The sequence below is a fragment of the Liolophura sinensis genome, chromosome 1 (genome assembly GCF_032854445.1).
Source record: "Liolophura sinensis isolate JHLJ2023 chromosome 1, CUHK_Ljap_v2, whole genome shotgun sequence".
NCBI classification, from domain to species: Eukaryota; Metazoa; Mollusca; class Polyplacophora; order Chitonida; family Chitonidae; genus Liolophura; species Liolophura sinensis.
This window is the reverse complement of record NC_088295.1, coordinates 58,448,731-58,474,372: the sequence shown is the minus strand read 5'-3', so window position 1 is coordinate 58,474,372 and position 25,642 is coordinate 58,448,731. Positions and strand designations below refer to the sequence as shown.

General features: G+C 39.7%; 3 protein-coding genes across 4 annotated transcripts; 1 reads left to right on the top strand and 2 right to left on the bottom strand.

Moving 5' to 3' along the window:
- Positions 1-248: 248 nt before the first annotated feature.
- LOC135481742 (cell adhesion molecule 2-like) lies at positions 249-12,371 on the bottom strand. Of its 2 annotated transcripts, XM_064761413.1 has the most exons (10): positions 9,878-12,371; positions 8,735-9,079; positions 5,733-6,044; positions 4,725-5,012; positions 3,709-3,997; positions 3,383-3,526; positions 3,107-3,149; positions 2,272-2,327; positions 2,050-2,085; positions 249-1,440 (listed from the first exon to the last, which is right to left on the bottom strand). In XM_064761413.1, the coding sequence occupies exons 6-10, from the start codon at positions 3,483-3,485 to the stop codon at positions 1,352-1,354; spliced, it is 327 nt and encodes a 108-aa protein (XP_064617483.1). In that variant the 5' UTR covers positions 3,486-3,526; positions 3,709-3,997; positions 4,725-5,012; positions 5,733-6,044; positions 8,735-9,079; positions 9,878-12,371; the 3' UTR covers positions 249-1,351. The 2 variants fall into 2 exon arrangements, with proteins under 2 accessions (XP_064617483.1, XP_064617482.1); XM_064761412.1 differs by lacking the exons at positions 249-1,440; positions 2,050-2,085; positions 2,272-2,327; positions 3,107-3,149; positions 3,383-3,526 and having other exon boundaries at positions 3,710-3,997.
- Positions 12,372-12,494: 123 nt separating this feature from the next.
- Positions 12,495-16,841, bottom strand: LOC135462665 (uncharacterized). Its single transcript, XM_064739894.1, has 7 exons — positions 16,736-16,841; positions 16,098-16,385; positions 15,772-15,915; positions 15,481-15,523; positions 13,877-13,932; positions 13,658-13,693; positions 12,495-13,105 (listed from the first exon to the last, which is right to left on the bottom strand). The coding sequence occupies exons 1-7, from the start codon at positions 16,839-16,841 to the stop codon at positions 13,017-13,019; spliced, it is 762 nt and encodes a 253-aa protein (XP_064595964.1). The 3' UTR covers positions 12,495-13,016.
- Positions 16,842-19,263: 2,422 nt separating this feature from the next.
- LOC135462656 (uncharacterized) lies at positions 19,264-21,381 on the top strand. The gene has a single exon (XM_064739884.1). The coding sequence runs from the start codon at positions 19,264-19,266 to the stop codon at positions 21,379-21,381; it is 2,118 nt and encodes a 705-aa protein (XP_064595954.1).
- The last annotated feature ends 4,261 nt before the right edge of the window (positions 21,382-25,642 follow it).

Below are 25,642 nucleotides of genomic sequence, written 5' to 3'. Positions count from 1 at the left end.
AAGCAGAGCGGTGGAAATCCGCCCTGCAACAAGGAGGCACATTACATGCACTCTAAGGACTCCTTCCTCGTCATATGACTGAAAAATTGCTAAGGACGACGTTAAACCCCAACCACTCACTCGATCATCGAGTTGCTTGAGTTTCTCATTGATAACATCTGTACGAAATTCGGAGCAACCATATGTTAACAGTGTGTTGGTATTTCGACGGGTACCAATTGTGCCCCCCCCCCCCCACTTTTGGCTCACCTATACCTGGTCTCGTATGAATACGACTATATGCAGAAACTATCAGAGTAAATTCCTCACCAGGACCGATCTTTCTCATTCACTAAACTATATTGATAATCTGCTAGCTTTAAACAATCCATGCACAGAAAATATATTCGTATAAATACCAAAACGGTTTTCTCTCTCGCAGACTGTACGAAAAGAAGGATAGTTTTAATTCTGACATTGTAAATTATCCTTACTCGGACAGCTATAATCCGAAGGGTCCTGCATATGGCGTGTGCATATCGCGCCTCGTGTCATTTCTTACATCGTGTGTTTTGTGACAGTTTCAATCAACGTCACAAGGTATTACTGCAAACAAATTGTACATTGAGGTTATTCCATCAAACGCTTTCATTTTAATTTTTTTTTAATTTTAAAGTTTTTGCAATGAATATAATTCTCTGGTAAGTAAATATGGATAGATTGGACAGGTTACACTGGAAACATTAGACACATTGGACAGGTTACAACGGACAGATTGGACAGGTTACAATCAGTACACGCTCTCTACTTAGGATCAGATATCAACTACTACATGATGTCTTTAAATATGTGTATACCGTAGGAGTAGGTAAAAGGATGTACACCGTTTGTTCAAATGTTCAGGTAACAAGCAGTACATATTGTCTTCTAAAGAGCAGGTAAGAAGCAGTACACTGTGTCCTCACACGATCAAACTAACATCTAGCAATGCATTCTCACACGATCAAACTAACATTTAGCACTGTGTTCTCACATGAGGGAATCAACTTCTAACACTATGCCCTATGTCCTTCCTGTGTCCTCACATGAGCAAATGAACATCTAACACTGTGTCCTCACATGAGCAAATAAACATCTAACACTGTGTTTTCACAAGAGTAAAAAAACATCTAGCACTGTGTCCTCACACGAGCAAATAAACATCTAGCACTGTACTTGAGTAAATAATAACAGTAGTACTTAATTTTGTATTCACCAACAGTTCACTGTGATCTCATATGGATGCAAGCAAGTATCAACGAGAAGTAAGCAAGTAACATACATTAATTGCTTGCAGTGTGTTCACAGAAACAAATAACAGTACACAGAATCTTCATAACACAGTGGAATTTTCGTAATCGCTGTTTCCTGGGGTTCTTTGTGAAGATGGTGCCATGCCAGTGAGAACCTCGTAATTGGGACCTGGTGAAAGAAAATCGGTGAGTTGTATCATCAATTACACATGCAAATACAGAATAAGTGGTGTTGATATGCATATTTGCAGAATATGCAATTTGAATTAGATATAAAAAGGAATATTTCCCATTTGTCCTCTTCATACAATTATAAAAGTACGGCAGTCAATACCATAAAGACATGTCAAGAGGGTGAACGATTAAAACCAGGTTAAACTAGTAGTGACAATTTTGGGGTAGACAGATATGAGCACCTTACACTGAATATAGGGGGCCCCTGTGGCCGAGTCGGTTATGTTACCAGCGGTGGTTAGGCAATGACCCACGAATCTCTTACCAATGCGGTCGCTGTGTGTTCAAGTCCAGCCCATGCTGGCTTCCTCTCCGGTCGTGTGTGGGAAGTGTCTGTCAGCAACCTGCGGATTGTCGTGAGTATTCTCCGGGCTCTGCCCGGTTTCCTCAAAATATAATGGGGGCTCGTCGTATAAATATTAAATATGCTCACCCTAAGATTTCCCGGTGCCAGTTAAAAATATATACATCCTTTCTTTATTCCTGAGAACCAAATATGAAAACATAGATTTCACAGAAACTTCGACTGAAGAAAGAATAATACCTGGCTGAGAGAAAGTGTCCAGATCTTCATAATGGCCTGCAAGAGAAAAGTACATCACCTTCATCGATCTCAAGTTAGGCATTTTCTTGAAGGAAGAAAGAAAAGTTGAAGATCTCTGATTAAATCTAGATGTATTGTCGAGATATGACAGTTAAAGCATGGGCGGCTTTTCTTTTAAGGTGTTATAAAATATTATAAAAAGAGATATAGTATTAACATTACCAGTTGGAGGCAGTACGGCGTCTGGGGTTTCTTCCGCAACACTATGTTCAACGATTCTGTGGAAAGAAATGATACACGCCAAGGGTCAATTAGCTTATTATTTAATTATTGTTTATTTGTCTCCATGGAAACAAACTTGTGTGATTTACAATGCAATTTTCACTGCCGTATACTCTTAACATGATTACGATGTTTTACGTGGAGTGTACAAAGAAAAAAAAAGAACAAAACCTCAGCCCTCTTGGCAAACTTGGCGTAAAATATGACTAAGGCAGAACTTTTCGGTCCCGTCAACTTAATAGACGCACATCGTTTAATTTTGTCGTCGATGGAGCTATGCCCCCGAATATGTTCTGTGTGGTATTCGACTATTTGTGGGCAATGACGTTTTAACTAAATATAAGATATTTTTTGAGGTTTACCAAATAATAAAAAAAATAAAAAAACGCAATATTTAATGGTATTTAGAGGCTATTGTGTGAATCATGTATTGAATGATACCTTTGAAGGATGTCATGTAATATCTACATTTAATGTGATTTTTAAATTTGATTTGTTTTGTTTTTTTTTTCGTTTATTTTAGTTGTTTAAAAAGCATCTGTTTTCTGTTTGCCTTTTTTTAACAATGCTATCATTCGTTGGCCAAAAGAGAACATTTTACTGCTACTAAGATTTAAAACCGCGACATGGTTTCAATCTGAAAAACTCAATCAGTGACTCAGTCATTTGGATTATAAGACTGGCTAAATAAAACTGGTGGAACAACCAAACGCTTTAGATATCAATCTGAGACAATCTGAGATGAGACACACAATAACTACTGATACATATGCACCTCAAGACTTGGTCTGCAGCCTGCTGATTTTCAACACGGTGATCTGAAAGTGATACAGAAAACATAAACAGAACCGTAATAAACTTAAAAGTCATAGTTTGCACAAGTATTATCTCAATGACAAAACTTTAAATAATCCCATGCAGATGTAAATATTTAAAGAGTAACTGATGAAATTAGTAAGTAATGTATGAACTGATGCTAATATTGTTTATCAATGTACAACTGTAAGTAACTGGATAACAGATATAACAAAAGTTGCAAAGAAACATTTACCTTTGGTGGATTTTAACTTTGTCTTTCTCCGGAGCCAACAAATAACAGAAACACCGAAGAGAGCTAGGAGGAGGATACCTGCTACAAACCCCACACCAAACATGGCCGCCTTACTGAGACCTGTGTCAGGAGTGTTGTTCTCTTCTGTAAAATATCAAGCATTTCAGTCTATTATTTACTTGACACGAGGTACCTCCACTAAACATATGAGGGTATTTGTCTGTGATTGACGTCTTTGAAGTTAGAAACGTTAATTACAATAAACAAATAAAAGTGTAAACAGAACGCTGGCTGTAGGAAAAATCTAAATCTAATATCTTACTCACTTTCAATGGTACACTCAGCCGTGGCATATTCCGACAAGGGTATCTTTAAGTCAGGCTGAAGTCTGAACTCGTATAACACGCCAGGCTGTAGACCATCTAATGTAGTCTCGACAAGTTTTACTCTTCCAGGATTTCTGACTAGTTCTTCCTTCCAGTCTCCTCGGTTGTTTTTGTACTCCAGTTTGTAGTATTCCAGCACGGAGTCGTCAATGCCTGACGCCCAGACAAGGGTGGCATTTTTTGTTGATGCAAGATATGACCTTTAGTGTCTTCGGGATGAAGTGGCTTTCTGAATTGAACAACATAAGAAAATATACCGAATGATGTTTGACAAAAAGAAGCATTGTATTTGTTAAGCTATGAAAAAAATGTGGTTGCAAATGTAAATTGCAACAAACATAATAAATGATAGGAATTCAAAATCTAAAATTCAACTCATTTCAATGGTGCACTCAGCCGTATTATATTCCGACAAGGGTATACTCGAGTCAGGCTGAAGTCTAAACAGGTAAAAAAACACCAGTGTATGCCATTGAATGTAGTCCAACGAGTTCTTCCGTTCACACCGCTCCTGTTCTCTTGTACTCAAGCTTATAGTATTCCCACAGAGAGTCGACACACCCAGACCAGGGTTACCTTCTTGTTGGTGGTAGATATTACCTTTAAATTCTTCGGAATATAGTGGCCTTCTAAACTGAACAATACGACAACATTTACTGACCGGTGCATGACAAAGAGCCATTGTTTTTGGTAAGCTATGGAAAAATTCCAGTGTAACCAGAAATGCAATAAACTTACTACCCGAACCTGAAGCTTTACTAAAGCTAAAATGGAATTTCAAGACTTTCACATACAAACATATCTAAAAATAAGCTTTAATACATAAATGAATATATTAGTAAAGCCAGCAAAGCCCGCAAGATGTTACCAAAGCCTAACAAAATGATCAAAACTCATCAAAACAAAATAAACAACAACAACAAAAGACTAAAAAAAAAAACAAAAAAAAAAAATACCTATGAGAGTAATTTCAACTTCCGTCCAAGAAGAGCCTGCGCTGTTTGTTGCCTCGATTTGATATATCCCAGAAGACATCTGTTTGGTGATTTCAATTTCGGATGTTGATATGGTGACGTCACGCCGAGTAGGATCGGGCGTGGTTGTGAAAGTGCTGTTCATCTTGTTCCCATTCCTAACCAGGGATACTCGTGCTACTGGATTGGCTGTGACGTCACACTCTATTTTGATTCGTTGACCTTGGAAGACAGTCACTTCGCTTTGCTTACAGTTGATCCTCGGAGTAACTGTAGTTAATCAAAATAAGCTGTGGACAATTCATGTAAATGGAAAAACAAGTGATTTGTTTAGTTAATCTACTGGAGAGCAGTCTGTGGTCTAGTAACTAGAGGCGCTTGTCTTTCAATCTTAGGACACACCGCAGTCAAATTTCTCCACACTGGAGTATTCAGACTTTGTAAAATTGATCTCGTTTTTATCTAAACTGATCCGCCGCCATTGTGTAATTGAGATAATCTTGAGTACGGCGTAAGGTACTAATCAAATAAAGAAATAAACCTGAACTAATCGGAAAATAAACACAATTAGACGATCAAATGAACGGAGATCTCCAGAGCTTTCGGATGAAATGCACGCTGTGCACACAACCAAACGGTCCATAACGATTGGAACTATTTATTTTGCGTAGTGATACATCATGAAAAGACTCTTTACAAGTATCCTGTGTCCAACAACATGTGATAGTTACTTTATTGTGGGAAACAGTATACAAGATTGGTGGACTGTGACGGTGGATAAACATGTAATTTACAGCCGCTATTTTCAGTCTTCACCAATGAGATATTATGACAGTAAGCATCATTTACTTGTGAAGACAAATGGTTCATCAGCTAAAGCCACAGTTTGCTGTAATTTATATTGCTCACTCTAAAAATCTGCTAACCCGTCTTCGTTTTATACAGAAACGTAAAGGACAGGGAAGGGCTTTACTTTAAAAAAATACTCACAGTGTACATTGAGTGTGTAGACTTGGGAGCGTACAGGAGGATCCGTAACACTGTTGGAGGCATTACAGTACAGCTCAGCTCCGTTCTCCTCTGCATAAGCAGTAAACGTCAATGTCCGGGTTGCGGTCTGCACTGAGTTGGAGTCCTGGTTACAGTTACCCGGGTCTACCATCCGAACATTGCCAGAACTCCGTATGTACGCCCTTATACAGGCCTGAGGTTTACTGGCCGATGTCACACAGGTAAAGGTCGTGGGACTGCCAGCTAAGACTGTTTGTGGAGAGTTGCTTAGCGTGACACGGATTACCATAACTGTACATATAAAACAAATTTTGTGTAATCACGAGATGGGCTCTATGGACCATGCTATCAAAAATTAGGAGGTCTGACGTCACAGGAAGTTTATCCATCTGGTCACTACACTGAATGCTGCAATGACTTTTCATCCATGAGTGAAAGAGTACTGAAATAATGTTCCACAAAATTCCTTCCTTCTGGTGAACATCAGGAAAAGGGTGATGTGACGTCAGAGTTCCTAGATACCATCAGTATGGATCATAAAGTGAGCCATAGTTTTTGAAATATTTGAATGCCTTTCAACACTCTTAAAAAAATCCGAAAAAAATAAATGCGAGTATTTTTACGCATAGTTTTCAAATGTCTTTATGACCAACTTGACTTTATATTGTAGCTTTCCTTTACTTTAAACGAATGTTTTGTGTCATTATTACCAGAACCAAAAAGGTAATTAACCTTTGGATATCTGACCGCCACAAAATTTTACATACACTACAACCAATAGACACAGGACAAGTTGTACCAATCTATACATGGTGTTACTGATATGAGCTTTCGAGAGCAACTGCTCCCAGCATCTGATATTGTACACACAGGCTTCCATATGTATATGCACAAGTGAATTCTGTTCAAATCTATTTACGATAACAAATATTTATTTATTTATTTATTTGATTGATGTTTTACGCCGCACTCAAGAATATTTCACTTATACCACGGCGGCGAGCATTATGGTGGGTGGAAACCTTGCAGAGCCCAAGGGGGAAACCCACGACCACCCGCTGGTTGGTGGCAGACCTTCCCACATACGGCCGGAGAGGAAGCCAGCATGAGCTGAACTTACAGCGACCGCACTGGTGAGAGACTCCTGGGTCATTACGCTGCGCCAGCGCGCTAACCAACTGAGTCAAGAAGCCCCCCCCCCCCCACAACACAATAAGAAATCAGCAACATGGACAATGTTCAATGTGAAGTACTGAATACGTATCAAACATACTGTTGAAGAGAGGACAAACTAGTTTAGCTACAACTAAATTTTGGACAACAATAATGACTAGTTGGACAGTTTTAAGGGTACAGAGTTGCCTGTTATGTTAAGATTCTTTGTAAGCCAGGGCAGGCGAATTAGTAAAATAGTCTATTATTTCATACGACAAAAACTTAGATCCGCGTTGTTCACTGTAACAATGTTCAGTCACTTTCGTGGATTGATTACTGTTCCTGTTTAGAACATTGTGTTCAGCAAATCGTGTGCTCATGTGGTGTTTGTGAGATCGATATATGGGGCCATGCATTGTTCACACTTAACCTTATGGACCATAATGCTCCAAAGAGCACCACCCTCTTTGTCCTTAAATTTAAAGTATGAGCCAATGGTACATGTTGTATATAAACATATACATTCTACTGCTGATATAAGTCTTTGAAGATATTTTAATTGCTTTGATAATTTTATAGAAGCAAAGTCTAAATAATGTAGTTCAATAAAGACTTTGCGTTTATCTGGTCCAAAGTGCTTAGGTTTCGTGTTGTTTTGAAGTTTTATTTGAAAGAAATGTTGGATAATTTCGTCAACAAGACAAGTAGGAAATTCATTGTGGGCGAGCATGTCTGTGATTGTGTCTACTGTTTCTGTAAGTTTGATATATGAGTTGCAAATGTGTTAGGCAAAATTGCGCAGGGTTTTCACGAGATTGGGTTTCTGGGGACAAAACTACACCATTTTGTGGAAAGACCAGTGTTTCTATAAGTAATGGTGGGGGGCTCCGTGGCTCAGTTGGTTAGCGCGCTAGCGCAGCATAATGATCCACTAATGCGGTCGCTGTGAGTTCAAATCCAGCTCATGCTGGCTTCCTCTCCGGGCGTACGTGGGAAGCTCCGTCACCAACCTGCGGATGGTTGTGGGTTTCCCCCGGGCTCTGCCCGGTTTCCACCCACCATAATTCTGACCACCGTCGTATAAGTGAAATATTCTTGAGTGCGGCGAAAAATACCAATCAAATAAATTAATAAATATAAGTAATGGCAGCAATGTCTTCCTCTGTATGTTGTCTGTTGGTTTTAGTGAAACCTCCACATGGCCAGATTTACATACACTTTGCCGCACATTTCTTGAATTCCTGATATACATGTATTTAACTAAAACGATGACTCGATAGCATTACTGACAAACAAACAGACAGACAGACAAACATACTTGTAGACAGATAATTTGATAGCATAAACAAGAGTGAAAACCTAAACGTCATTGTAAACAGACGTAACGAGAGCCATCAGAAGATGAGAAATCACTCTGGGCGCACCAGTAAAACAACGGCTTTCGATCTGAGTGAAAGTCTCAGCTCACCGCTCTTTGAACTTGTGCGTTAATAAGGTCTCGTGAAATTTCAATTCCACATTCCATCTTTAAACGGCCATAAATTTGATTTATTTACTTTTTCAATTATTTAATTGGTGTATCACACCGTGCACAAGAATATTTCACTTATGTACTACTGCAGACAGCATTATGGTGGAAACAAACCCACGACCACCCCCAGGTTGCTGGGAGACCTTTCCACGTACAACCGGAGAGGAAGCTTGCATGGGTTGGACTTGAACTCACAGCCTGGTGAGGCTCCTGGGTCATTACGCTATATTCTTCCCTATTATATATTACCACAGGGATAACACTACGGATATTGTCTATTTGTCAAAGCACGCACCTTTGATATCCAGTCTTAAATACACAATTCGTGCGTTATGCTGACAGCTCCATCTACCCTGGCCTGTGTCTTCTGTGACGTTCTGTATCGTCACTGTGTAAACCTCCTCACCGTTGACGTGTTGACATTCCCCTGATAACCCGGCTGGTGATCGTGATGACAGCTGTATTGGAGGTGTACACTCACGGGTGGCGTATATACGGGATGTGGTTTGACCATCATCACGGGTCCAGGTGAGAACAGACCTGTCACCTGTCGGTCTGGCTATCTTACACTCTAGGGTAAATGGACGACCGGCCACGACATCACCTGGTGGTGTGATTGACAGGCCAGCAACAGATAATACTGAAAGGGAGATAAGTTAACACGGTACAACACACATACAGATCAAAATAAGCCAGCTGTAAGGCAAGGCTTACTGACTGCAGTTGCGAGGCTTTGGTGTGTTAGAAATGCTATATTAGTCAAAGACAAACTATACATGTATACCAGAAGAAGGATTAACGTGAACTCGAAGAAATGCTTTTGTTTGAAATACAGAAAAGAATACCAGCAGTATTGTGGTAAGTATAACCCCAAGGAGAGAATCTTCATGGGTCTGGATGATAGGTATGTGGTTACCATGATCACCGCGCAAGTGGACAAAAGTGCCCACTAAAAACTAAAACTTTATGCGTTGACATTATATCTCTGACACGAAATCATATATATTTATACAGTATATATAAGCAAAATTTCTACCTGGTTACCATGACATCCGCGAAAATGGACAAATGTGAGTCGCGAGACATCGTCATCTGTTCATGTATTTATCCACCAAAAATTAAAACTCTGTGTGGAAGACTTTTGGAGCTATAGTCCGGACACGAAGTCGTATCTATTTATATAGTATATATAGGGGGAAATGGCAATCTGGTAAACATGACCACCGTGCAAAGAGACAAATATGAGTATGAACACATCGTCATCTGTGTATGTATGTATCCAAAAATTAAAACTCTACACAGAAAACACACACAGTTATGGCCCAGACAGAAAATCATTTCTATTTACATGTATATAGTATATATCAGGAAGATGGCTATGTGATTACCATGACAATCGTGGAAATGAACAAATGTGAGTCGCGACACTTGAATTTACCTTGAACATCCAGAGTAACATTAGCTACCCTGAGTGTAAACTGACATAACCATCTGCCCCGGCCCGTGTCTTCAGTGACGTTCTGTATCGTCACTGTGTAAACCTCTTCACCGTTGACGTGTTGACATCCCCCTGATAGCCCAGCTGGTGATTGTGATGATAGCTGTATTGATGATGTACACTCACGGCTGTTGTATATAGGGGATGAGGACGAACCAACATGACGGCTCCAGGTGAGAACAGACCTGTCACCTGTCGGTCTGGTTACCTTACACTCTAGGGTAAATGGACGACCCGAGAAAACATCCACCGGCGGTGTGATTGAAAGACTGAGGACATACACCACTGTAACATGGACATCACCAATGGATATTTACATCAGTTATATTTGTCTATACGTTAAAACTATTTCAACCGCTTAAACATTTTAATATGCATTTTATCGCGTGGTACACATTCACCAATGGTAAAGGTTTCACACGCTTTTAATTATTTATACCTCGCTCGTCTTAGCTCTTAGATTGTCTCTCTGTTATTGGTTACTTTATACCAGTAATACTTACATTGGTACAGACAGGCAAATGTAGACAAAAAATACCGCCTTGCTCTTGTCTCTCCCATTTGTCTCTTACAGATTTACATTTTTCGTGTTGTGCACCTGATGTTTACTCGCTGGGTAACGCCTGGAAATCACCTTACGCACATGTATAACAGGTTGGGCTTATTTTGTCAAACTTTGTTAGGTGAATGACCTACATTCGTTCCGTTTATTCCATCTACTAGCAATCCCTACCTAAACCACTCTGTTAGCATGAAAATTAAAAGGTTACATCGAATATGACCCTACAGGTAACCTAGATTTAGGCCCTCTCAACGCAAAGTTGGACGTGTTTATCCTTTTGTAAACTACTGAACCTTGAGTACAACAGCCATTGCCCACATGTATAACAGTCTTTATATTGCCCACTTGCTTTTTGGAGTGAAAAGTATATACTGTAGAGCCTACGGTATTCCCACGTTACTGATACAGGTGAACTATGTCAATTATTTTTTTTCAGAATAGTATTTGTATACACAATACACTGTTAATGTGAGGGCCACCCTGTCTGTATTCTAAAATATAACGTGTTCTTGTATCTGTGGTCTACCGCTTACGTTAAACTGCTACATTTCGTAATTCACTTAAGCAAAAAAACATCTAACACTGTGTCTTCACAAAAGCAAATAATCATCTAACACTGTGTCTTCACATGAGCAAATAAACATCTAACACTGTGTCCTCACATGAGCAAATAAACATCTAACACTGTGTCTTCACAAGAGCAAATAAACATCTAACACTGAGTCTTCACAAGAGCAAATAAACATCTAACACTGAGTCTTCACATAAACAAATAGACATCTAACACTGTGTCTTCACATGAGCAAATAAACATCTAACACTGTGTCTTCACATAAGCAAATAAACATCTAACACTGTGCCTTCACATAAGCAAACATACATCTAACACTGTGTCCTCACATGAGCAAAATAACATCTAACGCTGTGTCTTCACATGAGCAAAAAAACATCTAACACTGTGTCTTCACAAGAGCAAATAAATGTCTAACACTGTGTCTTTACATGAGGAAATAAGCATCTAACACTATGTTCATATGAGCAAATAAACATCCAACACTGTGTCTTCACATAAGCAAATAAACATCTAACACTGTGTCTTCACATGAGCAAATAAACATCTAACACTGTGTAATCACATGAGCAAACACACATCTAACACTGTGTCCTCACATGAGCAAAAAACATCTAACACTGTGTCTTCACAAGAGCAAATAAACATCTAACACTGTGTCCTCACATGAGCAAATAAACATCTAACACTGTGTCCTCACATGAGCAAATAAACATCTAATACTGTGTCTTCACAAGAGCAAATTAACATCTAACACTGTGTCTTCACATAAACAAATAAACATCTAACACTGTGTCTTCACATAAGCAAATACACATCTAACACTGTGTCCTCACATGAGCAAATAAACATCTAACACTGTGTCTTCACATAAGCAAATAAACATCTAACACTGTGTCTTCACATGAGCAAATACACATCTAACACTGTGTCTTCTCATGAGCAAATAAACATCTAACACTGTGTCCTCACATGAGCAAATAAACATCTAATACTGTGTCTTCACATGAGTAAATAAACATCTAACACTGTGTCTTCACAAGAGCAAATAAACATCTAACACTGTGTCTTCACAAGAGCAAATAAACATCTAACACTGTGTCCTCACATGAGCAAATAAACATCTAACACAGTGTCTTTACAAGAGCAAATAATCATCTAACAGTGTGTCCTCATATGAGCAAATAAACATCTAACACTGTGTCCTCACATGAGCAAATAAACATCTAACACTGTGTCTTCACAAGAGCAAATACACATCCAACACTGTGTCTTCACATGAGCAAATACACATCCAACACTGTGTCCTCACATGAGCAAATAAACATCTAACACTGTGTCTTCACAAGAGCAAATACACATCAAACACTGTGTCTTCACATGAGCAAATACACATCCAACACTGTGTCCTCACATGAGCAAATAAACATCTAACACTGTGTCTTCACAAGAGCAAATACACATCTAACACTGTGTCTTCACATGAGCAAATAAACATCTAACACTGTGTTTTCTCAAGAGCAAATACACATCTAACACTGTGTCTTCACATGAGCAAATGAACATCTAACACTGCGTCCATACATGAGCAAAAAAACATCTACCACTGTGTTCTCACATGAGCAAATAAACATCGGGTATTTTGTCCTCACATGGGGGAATTAACTTCTAACACCGAGTCGTCACACTGAGGAATCAATTTCTAACACTGTCTTTGCATGAGCAAATAAACTTCTAGCGTTGTGTCCTCACACGAACAAATAAACATCGGGCACTGTAGTTTAGACGAGTAAATAATACCAATGGTACCTCATTTTGTATTTACCAACAGTTTACAGTGATTTCATATGAATACAAGTAAGTAGCAATGAGAACAGAGCAAGTAGCATACATTAATGTCGTTCAGTGTGTTCACAGTAACAAATAATAAACAGTACACAGAATCTTCATAAGGCAGAGGAATTTTCGTAAACGGTATTTCCTGAGGTTCTTTGTGAAGATGGTGCCATGTCAGTGAGAACCTCGTAATGGGGACCTGGTGAAAGAAAACCAGTGGATTGTGTCATAAATGGCACATGCAAATGCACAATAAGTGACCCATATGCAATTTGAATTAGATATAAAAAGGAATATTTCCCATTTGTCCACGTTATATAATTATAAACGTACGGCAGTCAACACCATACTGACTTGTCAAGAGGGTGAATGATTAAACCAGGTTAAACTAGTAGTGACAATTTTGGGGTTGAGAGATATGAGCACCTTATACTGAATATAGGGGCCCTCTGTGGCCGAGTCGGTTTGGGTACCCGCGGTGGTTAGGGAATGGCCCAATGCGGTCGCCGTGTGTTTAAGTCCAGCTCATGGTGGCTTCCTCTCCGGCCGCACACGAGAAGGTCTCCCTGAAACCTGCGGATGGTCGTGAGTTTACTCCGGGCTCTGACCGGTTTCCTCAAACCATATGCTCACCCTAAGATTTCCCGGCGCCAGTAAGAAATATATACATCGTTGAAAACTGTTTTATTCTTAAGAAGCAAATATGAAAACACAGATTTCATAGAAACTTCCACTGAAGAAAGAATAATACCTGGCTGAGAGAAAGTGTCCAGATCTTCATAATGGCCTGCAAGAGAAAAGTACGTCACCTTCATCGACCTCAATATAGGCATTTTCTTGAAGGGAGAAAGAAAAGTTGAAGATCTTTGATTAAACCTAGATGTATTGTCGAGATATGACAGTTAAACCATGGACGGGTTTTGTTCGAAGGTGTAAAATATTATAAGAAAAGATATAGTATTAACATTACCAGTTGGAGGCAGTACGGCGTCCGGGGTTTCTTCCGGAACACTATGTTCAACGACTCTGTGGAAAGAAATAATACACGCCAAGGGTCAATTGGCATATTATTTAATTCTTGTTGATTTTATCTCCATGGAAGCAAATTTGTGTGTCTTCACATCGAAATTGTAACTACGGTATACTCTTAACATGATTACGATGTTTTACGTGGAGTGTACAAAGAAAAAAAAAAAGAACAAACCTAAGCCTTCTAGGCAAGCTTGGCGTAAAAGATGACCAAAACAGAACTTTTCCGTGTTGGCCCAGTCAACCTAATAGACACACATAGTTTAATTTTGTTGTCCATGGAGCTATGCCCCAAAATATGTTCTGTGCGATGTTTGACTATTTGTGTTGGCGATGCTGTTTTTAAATAAATATAAGACATTTTTTGAGGTTTTCCCCCCAAAATAAATAATGTTATGTGCACGACTGCCGTCAGTTTCTAAATATAGCTTGCCACTGTTTACATATGCTAAGTTCAGGGAGTGCTGTCTGCCTCTACCTTAGAATGTTCCAGAATGCGCTCAGTTCGGTGCCTGTTTGTTTACATCAAGTGTTCAGGAATTTTCTTACTCTGGACAATTCCACCAGGCTATATAAGACGGGAGAGAACAGAGAACGGAGAAAGGAGAATTATTGAGAGTTTTGGATGCTTTCGCTGTGTATTACTTTAGTAGGCCATTTTTGCTGAATTTTGGTGTCTTTATAGCCTCTGGCTTTGTTATATCCTATCTCCACCGAGCACTTGTTCAGTCTGAACTTGTATGTTTAATTTGTGCTCTTGTATACACAGTGCTTATTAGTACACGGACCCTGTCTGTGGAATTTTGTGTATATTTCGTCATACACTCAGTTATACTGTGGATTTTCCCTCTTGTGAATTTGCCTCTGAGCATTTATGCCTGTGTGGTATATATTGTGGAATATATGCGTCCGTTTGGACTTGACACCGTAAGTACCTTAGTATTTGTATAGATACTGCTATCCTTTCTTGTTAAACTTAAGTACTTTAGTATTTGTATAAGTCTTATTATCTGTTCTTGTTAGGCTAATAAATTGTTGTAAAATAAAATCTGCTGGTTTTGGTTACTTTTTTGTGCGGCTAAACTGTCGTGTATTTCGAACAAGCCATCTCTTTATAACACAGGCAGTTTGGGTCGTAACAATAAATAAAACAATATTTAATGGTATTTGCAGGCTATTGTGTGAATCATGTATTGAATGATATCTTGTAAAGATGTCATGTAAGATCTACATTTAATGTGATTTTTGAGGTTTATTTGTTGATTTTTTTTTTGGGGGGGGGGTGGGTGTAGTTTAGTTGTTTAAAAATCATTTGTTTTCTGTTCGTTCTTTTTTTTAATGTTCTTATTCGTTGGTTAAAAGAGAACTGTTTGCTGCTACTAAGATGTACCCTCGGTGATATAGTTTAAATCTGAAAAACTCGGTGCATGAATCTATTATATGGATTGACTGACTATATAAAACTGGTGTTCCAGCCAAACGCTACAGATATTATTCTGAGACAGCCTGAGATGAGACATCCAAAAACTACTGATGCATATGCACCTCAAGACTTGGTCTGCAGCCTGCTGATTTTCCACACGGTGATCTGAAAGTGAAACAGAAACCACAAACAGAAATGTAATTGTGTAACCCCAAATAAACTCTAAAGTCATAACTTTCACATGCATTATCTCAATGATAAAACTTTATGTAATCCCGTGTAGATGCAAATCTTTAAAAAGTAACTTATAAGATTAGCAAGTAGTATATTAACTGGTGCTTATATTGTATATCAATATACAACTGTAAGTAACTGGATAACAGACATAACAAAAGCTGCAAAGAAACATTTACCTTTGGTGGATTTTAACTTTGTCTTTCTCCGGAGCCAACAAATCACGGAAACACCGAAGAGAGCTAGGAGGAGGATACCGGCTACAAACCCAACACCAAACATGGCCGCCTTACTGAGACCTGTGTCAGGATTGTTGTTCTCTTCTGTAAAATATCAAGCATTTCAGTGCATTATTTCCTTGACACGAGGTACCTCCACTAAACATATGGGGGTATCCATCTATGATTGACGTCTTTAAAGTTAGAAACGTTAATTATAGTAAACAAATAAAAGTGTAAACAGAACGCTGGCTGTAGGAAAAATCTAAATCTAATATCTTACTCACTTTCAATGGTGCACTCAGCCGTGGCATATTCCGACAAGGGTATGTTTAAGTCAGGCTGAAGTCTGAACTTGTATGACACGCCAGACTGTAGACTGTTTAATGTAGTGTTCACAAGTTTTACTCTTCCGGGATTTTTGACTAGTTTCTCCTTCCAATCTCGTCGGTTGTTTTTGTACTCCAGTTTGTAGTATTCCAGCACGGAGTCGTCAATGCCTGACGCCCAGACAAGGGTGGCCTTTTTGTTGATGCAAGATATGACCTGGAGATTCTTCGGGAAATAGTGGTTTTCTGAATGGAACAATATCAGAAAACATACCGAATTATACTCGACAAAAGAAGCATTATATGTGACAAGCTATGAAAAACATGTGGTTGCGAATGTAAATTGCAACAAACATAATAAATGAGAGGAATTCAAAATCTAAAATTCAACTCATTTCAATGGTGCACTCAGCCGTGTTATATTCCGACTAAGGGTATACCTGAGTCAGGCTGAAGTCTATACAGGCGTAACACACCGGACTATAGGTCACTTAATGTAATGCTTCTTCCTTTCACACCGCTCCTGTTCTCTTGTACTCAAGCTTATAGTATTTCCCCAGAGAGTCGTCAACCCGACACGCCCAGACCAGGGTTACCTTCTTGTTGGTGGAAGATATTACCTTTAAATTCTTCGGAATATAATGGCCTTCTAAACTGAACAATACGACAACATTTACAGACTGGTGCATGGCAAAGGGCCATTGTTTTTGGTAAGCTATGGAAAAATTCCAGTGTAACCAGAAATGCAATAAACTTACTGAAGCTTTACCTGAAGCTAAATTAGAATTTAAAATACTGACTTTCATGTACTAACATTTCTAAAAAAAAGCTTTAATACATAAATGTATATATTAGCAAAGCCAGCAAAGCCCGCAAGATGTTACCAATGCCAAACAAAATGATCAAAACTCATTAAAACAAAATCAACAACAACAACAAAAGACTAAAAAAACAAAAACCTATGAGAGTAATTTCAACTTCCGTCCAAGAAGAACCTGCGCTGTTAGTTGCCTCGATTTGATATATCCCAGAAGACATCTGTTTGGTGATTTCAATTTCGGACGTTGATATGGTGACGTCACGCCGAGTAGGGTCGCGCGTTGTTGTGAAAGTGCTATTCATCTTGTTCCCATTCCTAACCAGGGATACTCGTGCTACTGGATTGGCTGTGACGTCACACTCTATTTTGATTCGTTGACCCTGGAAGACAGTCACTTCGCTTTGCTTACAGTTGATCCTCGGAGTAACTGTAGTTAATCAAAAAAGTTGTTGACAGGTGTCTTTCAATCTTAGGACACACCTCAGTCAAATTTCTCCACACTGGAGTATTCAGATTTTCTAACATTGATCTCGCTTTTATCTAAACTGATCGGCAGCCATTGTGTAATTGAGATATTCTTGAGTACGGCGTAAGGTACTAATCAAATAAAGGAATAAACCTAAACTGGTCGGAAGATAAACAGAATTTAGACGATCAAATGAACGGAGATCCTCAGAGCTTTTGGATCAAATGTGTGCTGTGTACCCAACCAAACGGTCCATAACGATTGGAACTATTTATTTCGCGTAGTGATATATCATGAAAAGACTCTTTACACGTATCCTGTGTAAAACAACATGTGAAAGTTACTTTATTGTGGGAAACAGTATACACGAAGATTGGTGCTGCTAACCTGTCTTCGTTTTATACAGAAACATAGAGGACAGGGAAAGACTTTAATTAAACATAATACTTACAGTGTACATTAAGTGTGTAGATTTGTGAGCGTACAGGAGGATCCGTAACACTGTTGGAGGCGTTACAGTACAGCTCAGCTCCGTTATCCTCGGCATTAGCAGTAAACGTCAATGTCCGGGTTGCGGTCTGCACCGAGCTGGAGTCCTGGTTACAGTTACCCGGGTCTACCATCCGAACATTGCCGGAACTCCGTATGTACGCCCTTATACAGGCCTGAGGTTTACTGGCCGATGTCACACAGGTAAAGGTTGTGGGACTGCCGGCTAAAACTGTTTGTGGAGAGTTGCTTAGCGTGACTCGGCTCACCATAACTATGTATATAAAACAAATTTCCATAATTAAATAAATTTAATTTTTTTACCTGATCGTTGTATGCAATCACGTGGTGGGCTCTATGTACCATACTATCAAAGATTAGGAACTCTGACGTTGTAGGAAGTTTATCCAACTGGTCACTTCACTGGATGTTGAAATGACTATTTCTATCCATGAGTGAAAGAGTACTGATATAATGTTGAAAAAAATCCTTCCTTCTGGTAAACATCAGGAAAAAGGGTGATGTGACGTCAGAGTTCCTAGATACCATCAGTATGCATTATAAAGTGCGCCATAATCTTCAAATATTTGAATGCCTTTCAACACTCTTAAAAATCTGAAAATATAAATGTTTCTAGTTTTTTTTATTATGACGAACCTTACTTCATATTGTAGCTTTCCTTTACTTTAAACGAATGTTCTGTGTCATTATTACCACGACCAACAAGGTAATTAACCTTTGGATATCTGACCGCCACAACATTTTACATACACTAAAACCAGTAGACACAGGACAAGTTGTACCAATCTATACATGGTGTTACTGATATGATCTTTCGAGAGCAACTGCTCCCAGCATCAGATATTGTACACACAAAAGTTCCCATGGGCAAACTTTCATATGTATATACACAAGTGAATTCTGTTCAAAGCTATGTACAACAACGTATAAGGCACATGGACTATGTACAATAGGTGTGTTGTACTGAATACGTAGGGGGAAGGTGGGGTAGGATGAACCACGGGGCAAGATGATACAGTGGTTTTAATGACATCACATCTTCTTTTATAAAGCAAGTGGCGCCCTCTTTAGACAAGCTACCTTCCACGTGGTCAGCGTTGCTTTTCAGCGTTTTCAGAGGAAAATATCCTGAAAAAACCATTTTGGTACCAGCAAAGTGAATTTTGCAGAATACGGTATGTGGTTTAATATCTTCTTCCGTAGTGTACATGTGTGTTTCTTGATATTATCTCTTTAAAGCTCTGACTTTGGTTGTTGTTCATGGTGTGTTTCATTTTGTTGTGCTGTAAACTGTGGGGGCTTTGGAGTCTCAGAAGTGAATGATGTAAATGGGGTACGATGACATATATGACATGGGGAAAAATGACACAATATTCGAGCTGTATCAGCTTACCCCGCCTTATTTGTTTATTCCAGAAACAATGCCTAGAGTCTACAAGCGAAAAACGGAAAGGGGTGGCAAGCCTCTTGATGTACTCCAAAGAGCTGAGACAGCCTTCAGAGTAAGCGGGAAACTCCGAGAGACTGCCAGAGACTTTGATATAGACCCTAATACTTTGAGAAGGTATATCATCAAAGTTAAAGAGAATCCCGGCAGGGTTGTGGAAACTGGGTATACACGTTTGTCCCAGGAAAGGTGCATCTTAAACCCGGATATGGAAAGTGACCTAGCAACTCATATTAAGGACTTGGCAGATCAGTTTCATGGCCTTAGTATTGAGAAATGTCGCGAGTTAGCTTTTGAATATTCAAAGCGAAATGCTGTTCAGATACCTGCCAATTGGGAAAAAGACAAAAAAGCTGGTAAGGACTGGTTCATGGCCTTCCGGAAGAGACATAATCTTGCCAATAGAGCAGCGGAGGCTACGTCCCTGGCTCGCGCCACAGCGTTTAATCGTCACACAGTGGGCAAATTCTATGATAACCTGGCTGCCGTTATGGACAAACATATGTTCCAGCCGCAAGATATATATAATCTTGATGAAACCGGTTGTACAACGGTACAGAATCCTGGCAAAGTTGTCGCATCTAAGGGTAAGAAGCAAGTTGGTTCGGTCACAAGCGCGGAACGTGGCGAATTGGTCACTCTGGAGTATGCTATTAGTGCGGCTGGTAATATTGTACCGCCTATGTTTGTCTTCCCTCGAGTGAATTTCCGAGACCATTTCTTGAACGGCGCTCCGCCTGGTGCCATTGGATCAGCAGCTAGGTCTGGCTGGATGAATGAAGAGCTGTATCTGGAGTATTTGAGACACTTCATTAATCATACACGTTGTTCTAAAGATCGCCCAGTCTTGTTGATTCTTGATAATGTGGAATCTCATATTTCTCTTGAGGCCATCGACTTAGGTCGCGAAAACGGGGTTGTCATGCTAACTTTACCTCCCCACACCTCACACCGTCTCCAACCACTAGACTGCTCCGTCTATGGACCATTTAAGACTGCATATAATGTCGCAATGGACAGCTGGATTCGTAGCAACCCTGGGAAAACGGTAACAATCTATGACATTCCATCCATTGTTGCGGAAGCTCAAATCAACGCCATGACTCACAGAAATATTCTTTCCGGTTTTCGTTCTACGGGAATATATCCGTTCAACAGAACGCTTTTCACAGACAATGATTTTGCCTCTGCATCAGTGACGGATCGCCCAGAACCAATGGCTGCTGCGGAAGAACTGGTAGATGTAACACCTCCGACAATTCACCCTGAAGACCATTTTGAGCAGCCACTCACACAGGAGCCAAATAATGCTATTGAATCTATGGCTTCCACGTCTTCTTCTGGTCTCCAAGATACAGAATCCCTAGTCGCTTCACCTGAACACATGGATCTAGGGGATAGATATGTCTCTCCAGCTGCAATCATACCATTTCCGAAAGCGCCAGCACGGAAAACAAAAGGCGGAAGAAAGAAAGGCTCCACTAAAATATTAACAAGCACGCCAATTAGAAATGAGATAGCAGAATCAAAGAAAGAGAAACGAAAACAGGAAACAGTCGAAAAATCTACGAAAAAGCAGTTGTTTGAACAGAAAAGGAGAAATTTTGAAATGGACGACGATGAGTCAAGTTCCACCAGTTATGAAGAAATGGAACTTTGCGACACAGATGAGGACCTGGAATCCGATGACGAACTGATGGAAGGGGACTTTGTTGTGGTAAAATTACAAGGCAGTAAGGGACAACCAATGCACTATATTGCTAGAGTAGATGTTATAGATGACAATGAGCTCGAGGGAGTCTTCCTTAAGAAAGTTAGTAGTCATCCTAACAGGGTAGGGAAACCAGCTTTTGTGATTGATCTAGATGATGAAGCATCATTTCCGAGAGAAGATTGTGTCAAAAAGTTGCCAACACCAACCAGTCTAACGGGTAGCTTACGCAAATCAAACCAGCTGGTGTTTCCTTGTGATTTGAGTAAATGGGAACTGAAATGCTAAATTTAACTGTAATAACAGGCAGCTTCATTGTACTAAACACATGAAAATGTTTCCTCGAGAAAAAAGTGTATTAAACTAAAATGTTAAACTTAACGGGCGCGTGAAATTGTGTCAAACAGTGTATTACATACCAATCATATCTTGCAATAAACAGCAATTTTCCACAGCTTTGCTTCCCGTTTCATCTTACCCCACCTGGTGTATCATCTTACCCCTCGCATGGGGTAAAATGACACAGATGACCAACTTTTTTTAACCTTGAAAATATTGGCGTTCTCTTTCCTTGATAGAGCTTTGTTAGGCCTCAGTTAAAGTTGAGAAAATACAGCTCCATGCTGTCTAATTTGCGATGTACAGTCTTTATTTGTGTCGGATCCACGTGGAGAAACGTAAAAATTGTTTCATCTTAACCCACCTTCCCCCTATCAACCATACTGTTTAGGAGAAGCCAAACTAATTTAGCTGCAACTAAATTGTGGACAACAATAGTGACTAGTTGAACAGTTTTAAGGGTACAGAGCAGCCTTGTATGTTAAGATTTTTTGTAAGCCAGGACAGAAAAATTAGTAGAAAAGTGTATTATTTCATACGACAAAAGGTTGGGACCGTGGTGTTCATTGTAACAATGTTCAGTTACTGTGGATTGATTACTGTCCCTGTTTAGAATGTGGTGTTCAACAAATCGCGTGTTTATGTGGTATTTGTGCGGAAGATATAAGAGGCCGTTCATTGTCCACATTTAACCTTATAGACCACAATGCTCCAAAGAGCCCCACCCTCTTTGTCCTGAAATTTAAAATATGAGCCAAAGGTACATGATGTATATAAACATATACATTCTACTGCTGATATAAGTCTTTGAAGATATTTTAATTGTTTTGATAATTTTATAGAAGCAGAGCCTAAATTATGTAGTTCAATAAAGATTTTGCGTTTATCTGGTTTAAAATGATTAGGTTTTGTGAAGTTTCATTTAAAAGAAATGTTTTATAATTTTGTCAACAAGACAAGTAGGAAATTCATTGTGGGCGAGCATGTCTGTGCTTGTGTCTACTTCTTCTGTAAGTTTGACATATGAGTTGCAAATGTGCCAGACACAATTGGACCGGGTTTTCACAAGATTAAGTTTCTGGGGACAAAACTACACCATTTTGTGTAAAGACCAGTGTTTGTGGGTTTTCTATAAGTAATGGTAGTAATGTCTTCCTCTGTACATTGTCTGCTGGTTTTAATGAAACCTCTACATGGCCTTTACATACACTTTGCCGGACATTTCTTGAATACCTGATATACACGTATTTAACTAATACGATGACTTGATAGCATCACTTACAATTAAACAAACAGACAGACAGACAAACATACTTGTAGACAGATAAATTGACAGGATAAATAGGAGTGAAAACATAAACGTCATTGTAAACAGAAGTAACAAGAGCCATCAGAAGGTGAGAAATCACTCTGGGCGCACTAGTAAAACAACCGCTTTCGATCAGCGTGAGAGTTTTCGCCGCACAGCCACCGCATTGGTGAGGCTCCTGGTTCATTACGCTATATTCTTTCGTATTATATAACGCCAGAGGGATGATAATACTGATATAGTGTATTTGACAAAGCACGCACCTTTGATATCCAGTCTTAAATACACAATTCGTGCGTTATGCTGACAGCTCCATCTACCCTGGCCTGTGTCTTCTGTGACGTTCTGTATCGTCACTGTGTAAACCTCCTCACCGTTGACGTGTTGACATTCCCCTGATAACCCGGCTGGTGATTGTGATGATAGCTGTATTGATGATGTACACTCACGGGTGGCGTATATACGGGATGAGGTCTGATTATAGATGTATTTCCAGAACAATGCAGAACTGTCACCTGTCGGTCTGGTTATCTTACACTTTAGGGTAAATGGACGACCGGCCACGACATCACCTGGTGGTGTGATTGACAGGCCAGCAACAGATAATACTGAAAGGGAGATAAGTTAACACTGTACAACACACACACATAGATCAAAATGAGCCACCTGTAAGGCAAGGCTTACTGACCGCAGTTGCATGGTACGTTAGAAATGCTATATTAGTCAAAGACAAATTATACATGTATACCAGAAGAAGGGTTAACGTGAACACGACACTCCAACAATAGAAAAGAATACCAGCAGTATTGTGGTAAGTATAACCCCAAGGAGAGAATCTTTATGGGTCTTGATGATAGGTATCTGGTTACCATGACCACCGCGCAAGTGGACATATGTGCCCGCTAAAAATTTTACACGAAAAACTGTTGACATTATATCTCGGACACGAAATCATATCTATTTATACAGTATATATATATGGAAATATCTGTCTGGTTACCATGACATCCGCGAAAATGGACAAATGTGTGAGTCGAAAGAGTTAGCCCGAACACGAAATCATATCTGCCAAAATAGTGTATATAGGGAGAGTGGCTCTCTGGTAACCATGACAACCACGGAAATTAACAAATGTGAGTAGCGACACATTGTCATCTGTGTATGTATGTATTCACCAAAAATTAAAACTCTGCGCAGACAAGAGTTATGGCCCGGACACAAAACAATTTCTATTTATATAGTATATATCAGGAAAATAGCTATGTGGTTACCGTGACAACCGTGGAAATGAACAATTGTGAGTCGCAACACATTGTCATCTGTGTATCTATGTCTCCATCAATATGAAAGACTCTCCGTGGAAAACAGTTGGAGATATAGCCCGGACATCATTACGGACCGACAGACGGACAGACGGACAAAATCGCTATAACACAATACGCTCCGCCAAATGTTGGGGGAGTTTAAACAGTTGTATTTACCCTGAACATCTAGAGTAACCTGGCCGATCTGTGATCCATACTGACAAAACCAACTGCCCCGCCCCGTGTCTTCAGTGACGTTCTGTATCGTCACTGTGTAAACCTCTTCACCGTTGACATGTTGACATCCCCCTGATAACCCGGCTGGTGATACTGGCGGTAGCTGTATTGACGATGTACACTCACGTATGGCGTATATGCGGGATGAGCCCTGAGCTGGTACGACATAAACACGTTTCCAGGAGAGAACAGATCTGTCACCTGTCGGTCTGGTTATCTTACACTCCAGGGTAAATGGACGACCCGTGAAAACATCCACCGGCGGTGTGATTGAGAGACTGAGGATAAACACCACTGCAACATAAACATCACCAATCAGATATTTACATCAGCTATATTTATCTTAACGTCAAAACTATTTCGACCGCTTAAACATTTTAATATGCATTTTATCGCATGGTACACATTCACCAATGGTAAAGTTTTCACACGCTGTTAATCATCTATACCTCGCTTCTCTTAGCTCTTAGATTGTCTCTCTGTTATTTTTTTAGTTTATGTCAGCAATGCTTACCTTGCCACAAACAAGCAAATGTAGTCAAACAACACCGCCTTACTGTTGTCTCTCCCATTTGTCTCTTACAGATTTATATATCTCTCGTGTTGTGCGCCTGACATTTACTCGCTGGGTAATGCCTGGAAATCACTGTACGCACATGTATAACAGGTAGGGGTTATTTTGTCAAACTTTGTTAGGTGAATGACCTACATTTGGTCCATTTATTCCATGTACTAGCAAACCCTACCTAAAGCACTCCGTTAACATGAAAAATAAGAGGTTACATTCAATATGATCCCACCGGTAACCTAGATTTAGGTCCTCTCAACGCAAAGTTGGACGTGTTTGTCCTTTTGTAAACTACTGAACCTTGAGTGAAACAGTGAGTGCCCACTTGTATAACAGTCTTCATACATCCAACTTGCTTTTTGGATTGAGTGAGTGAGCGCTTGGGGCTTAACGTCGACAGACAGTTTTTCAGTCATATGACGACGAAGGAATCATTAGGGTGTATGTAATATGCCTCCTTGTTGCAAGACGGATTTCCACCGCTCTTTTCGCCTAGTGCTGCTTCACTTAGCCAACTTACCGAAGGCAAGTAAGCCGCCCCGCCCGAACCATTATATTGATACGGGTCAGCCGGTCGTTGCACTATTCCCTTCATGCTGAACGCCAAACGAGGAAGTTACAACTCCCTCTTTTAAACTCTTAGGTGTGACTCGACCCAGGACTGATCATGGATCTACCGCTCCAGAAGCGGACGCTCTACCAACTGTGCTATCCGGGGCTTTTTGGAGCGAAAACGTATATACTGTAAAAGCCTACGGTATTCTCACGGTACTGATACAGGCGAACTGTGTC

Coding starts and splice junctions, on each gene's coding strand:
- LOC135462665 (XM_064739894.1), bottom strand. CDS start 16,841: ATGGCCCTTTGCCATGCACCAGTCTGTAAATGTTGTCGTATTGTTCAG. Junction 16,386..16,735: donor TATCTTCCACCAACAAGAAG/GTAACCCTGGTC, acceptor TGTTCCATTCAG/AAAACCACTATTTCCCGAAG. Junction 15,524..15,771: donor AAAGTTAAAATCCACCAAAG/GTAAATGTTTCT, acceptor TTTCACTTTCAG/ATCACCGTGTGGAAAATCAG.
- LOC135481742 (XM_064761412.1), bottom strand. CDS start 6,042: ATGGTAATCCGTGTCACGCTAAGCAACTCTCCACAAACAGTCTTAGCT. Junction 5,013..5,732: donor CTACACACTCAATGTACACT/GTGAGTATTTTT, acceptor GATTAACTACAG/TTACTCCGAGGATCAACTGT. Junction 3,998..4,724: donor AGTTGAAATTACTCTCATAG/GTATTTTTTTTT, acceptor TGTTCAATTCAG/AAAGCCACTTCATCCCGAAG.
- LOC135462656 (XM_064739884.1), top strand. CDS start 19,264: ATGGGGTACGATGACATATATGACATGGGGAAAAATGACACAATATTC.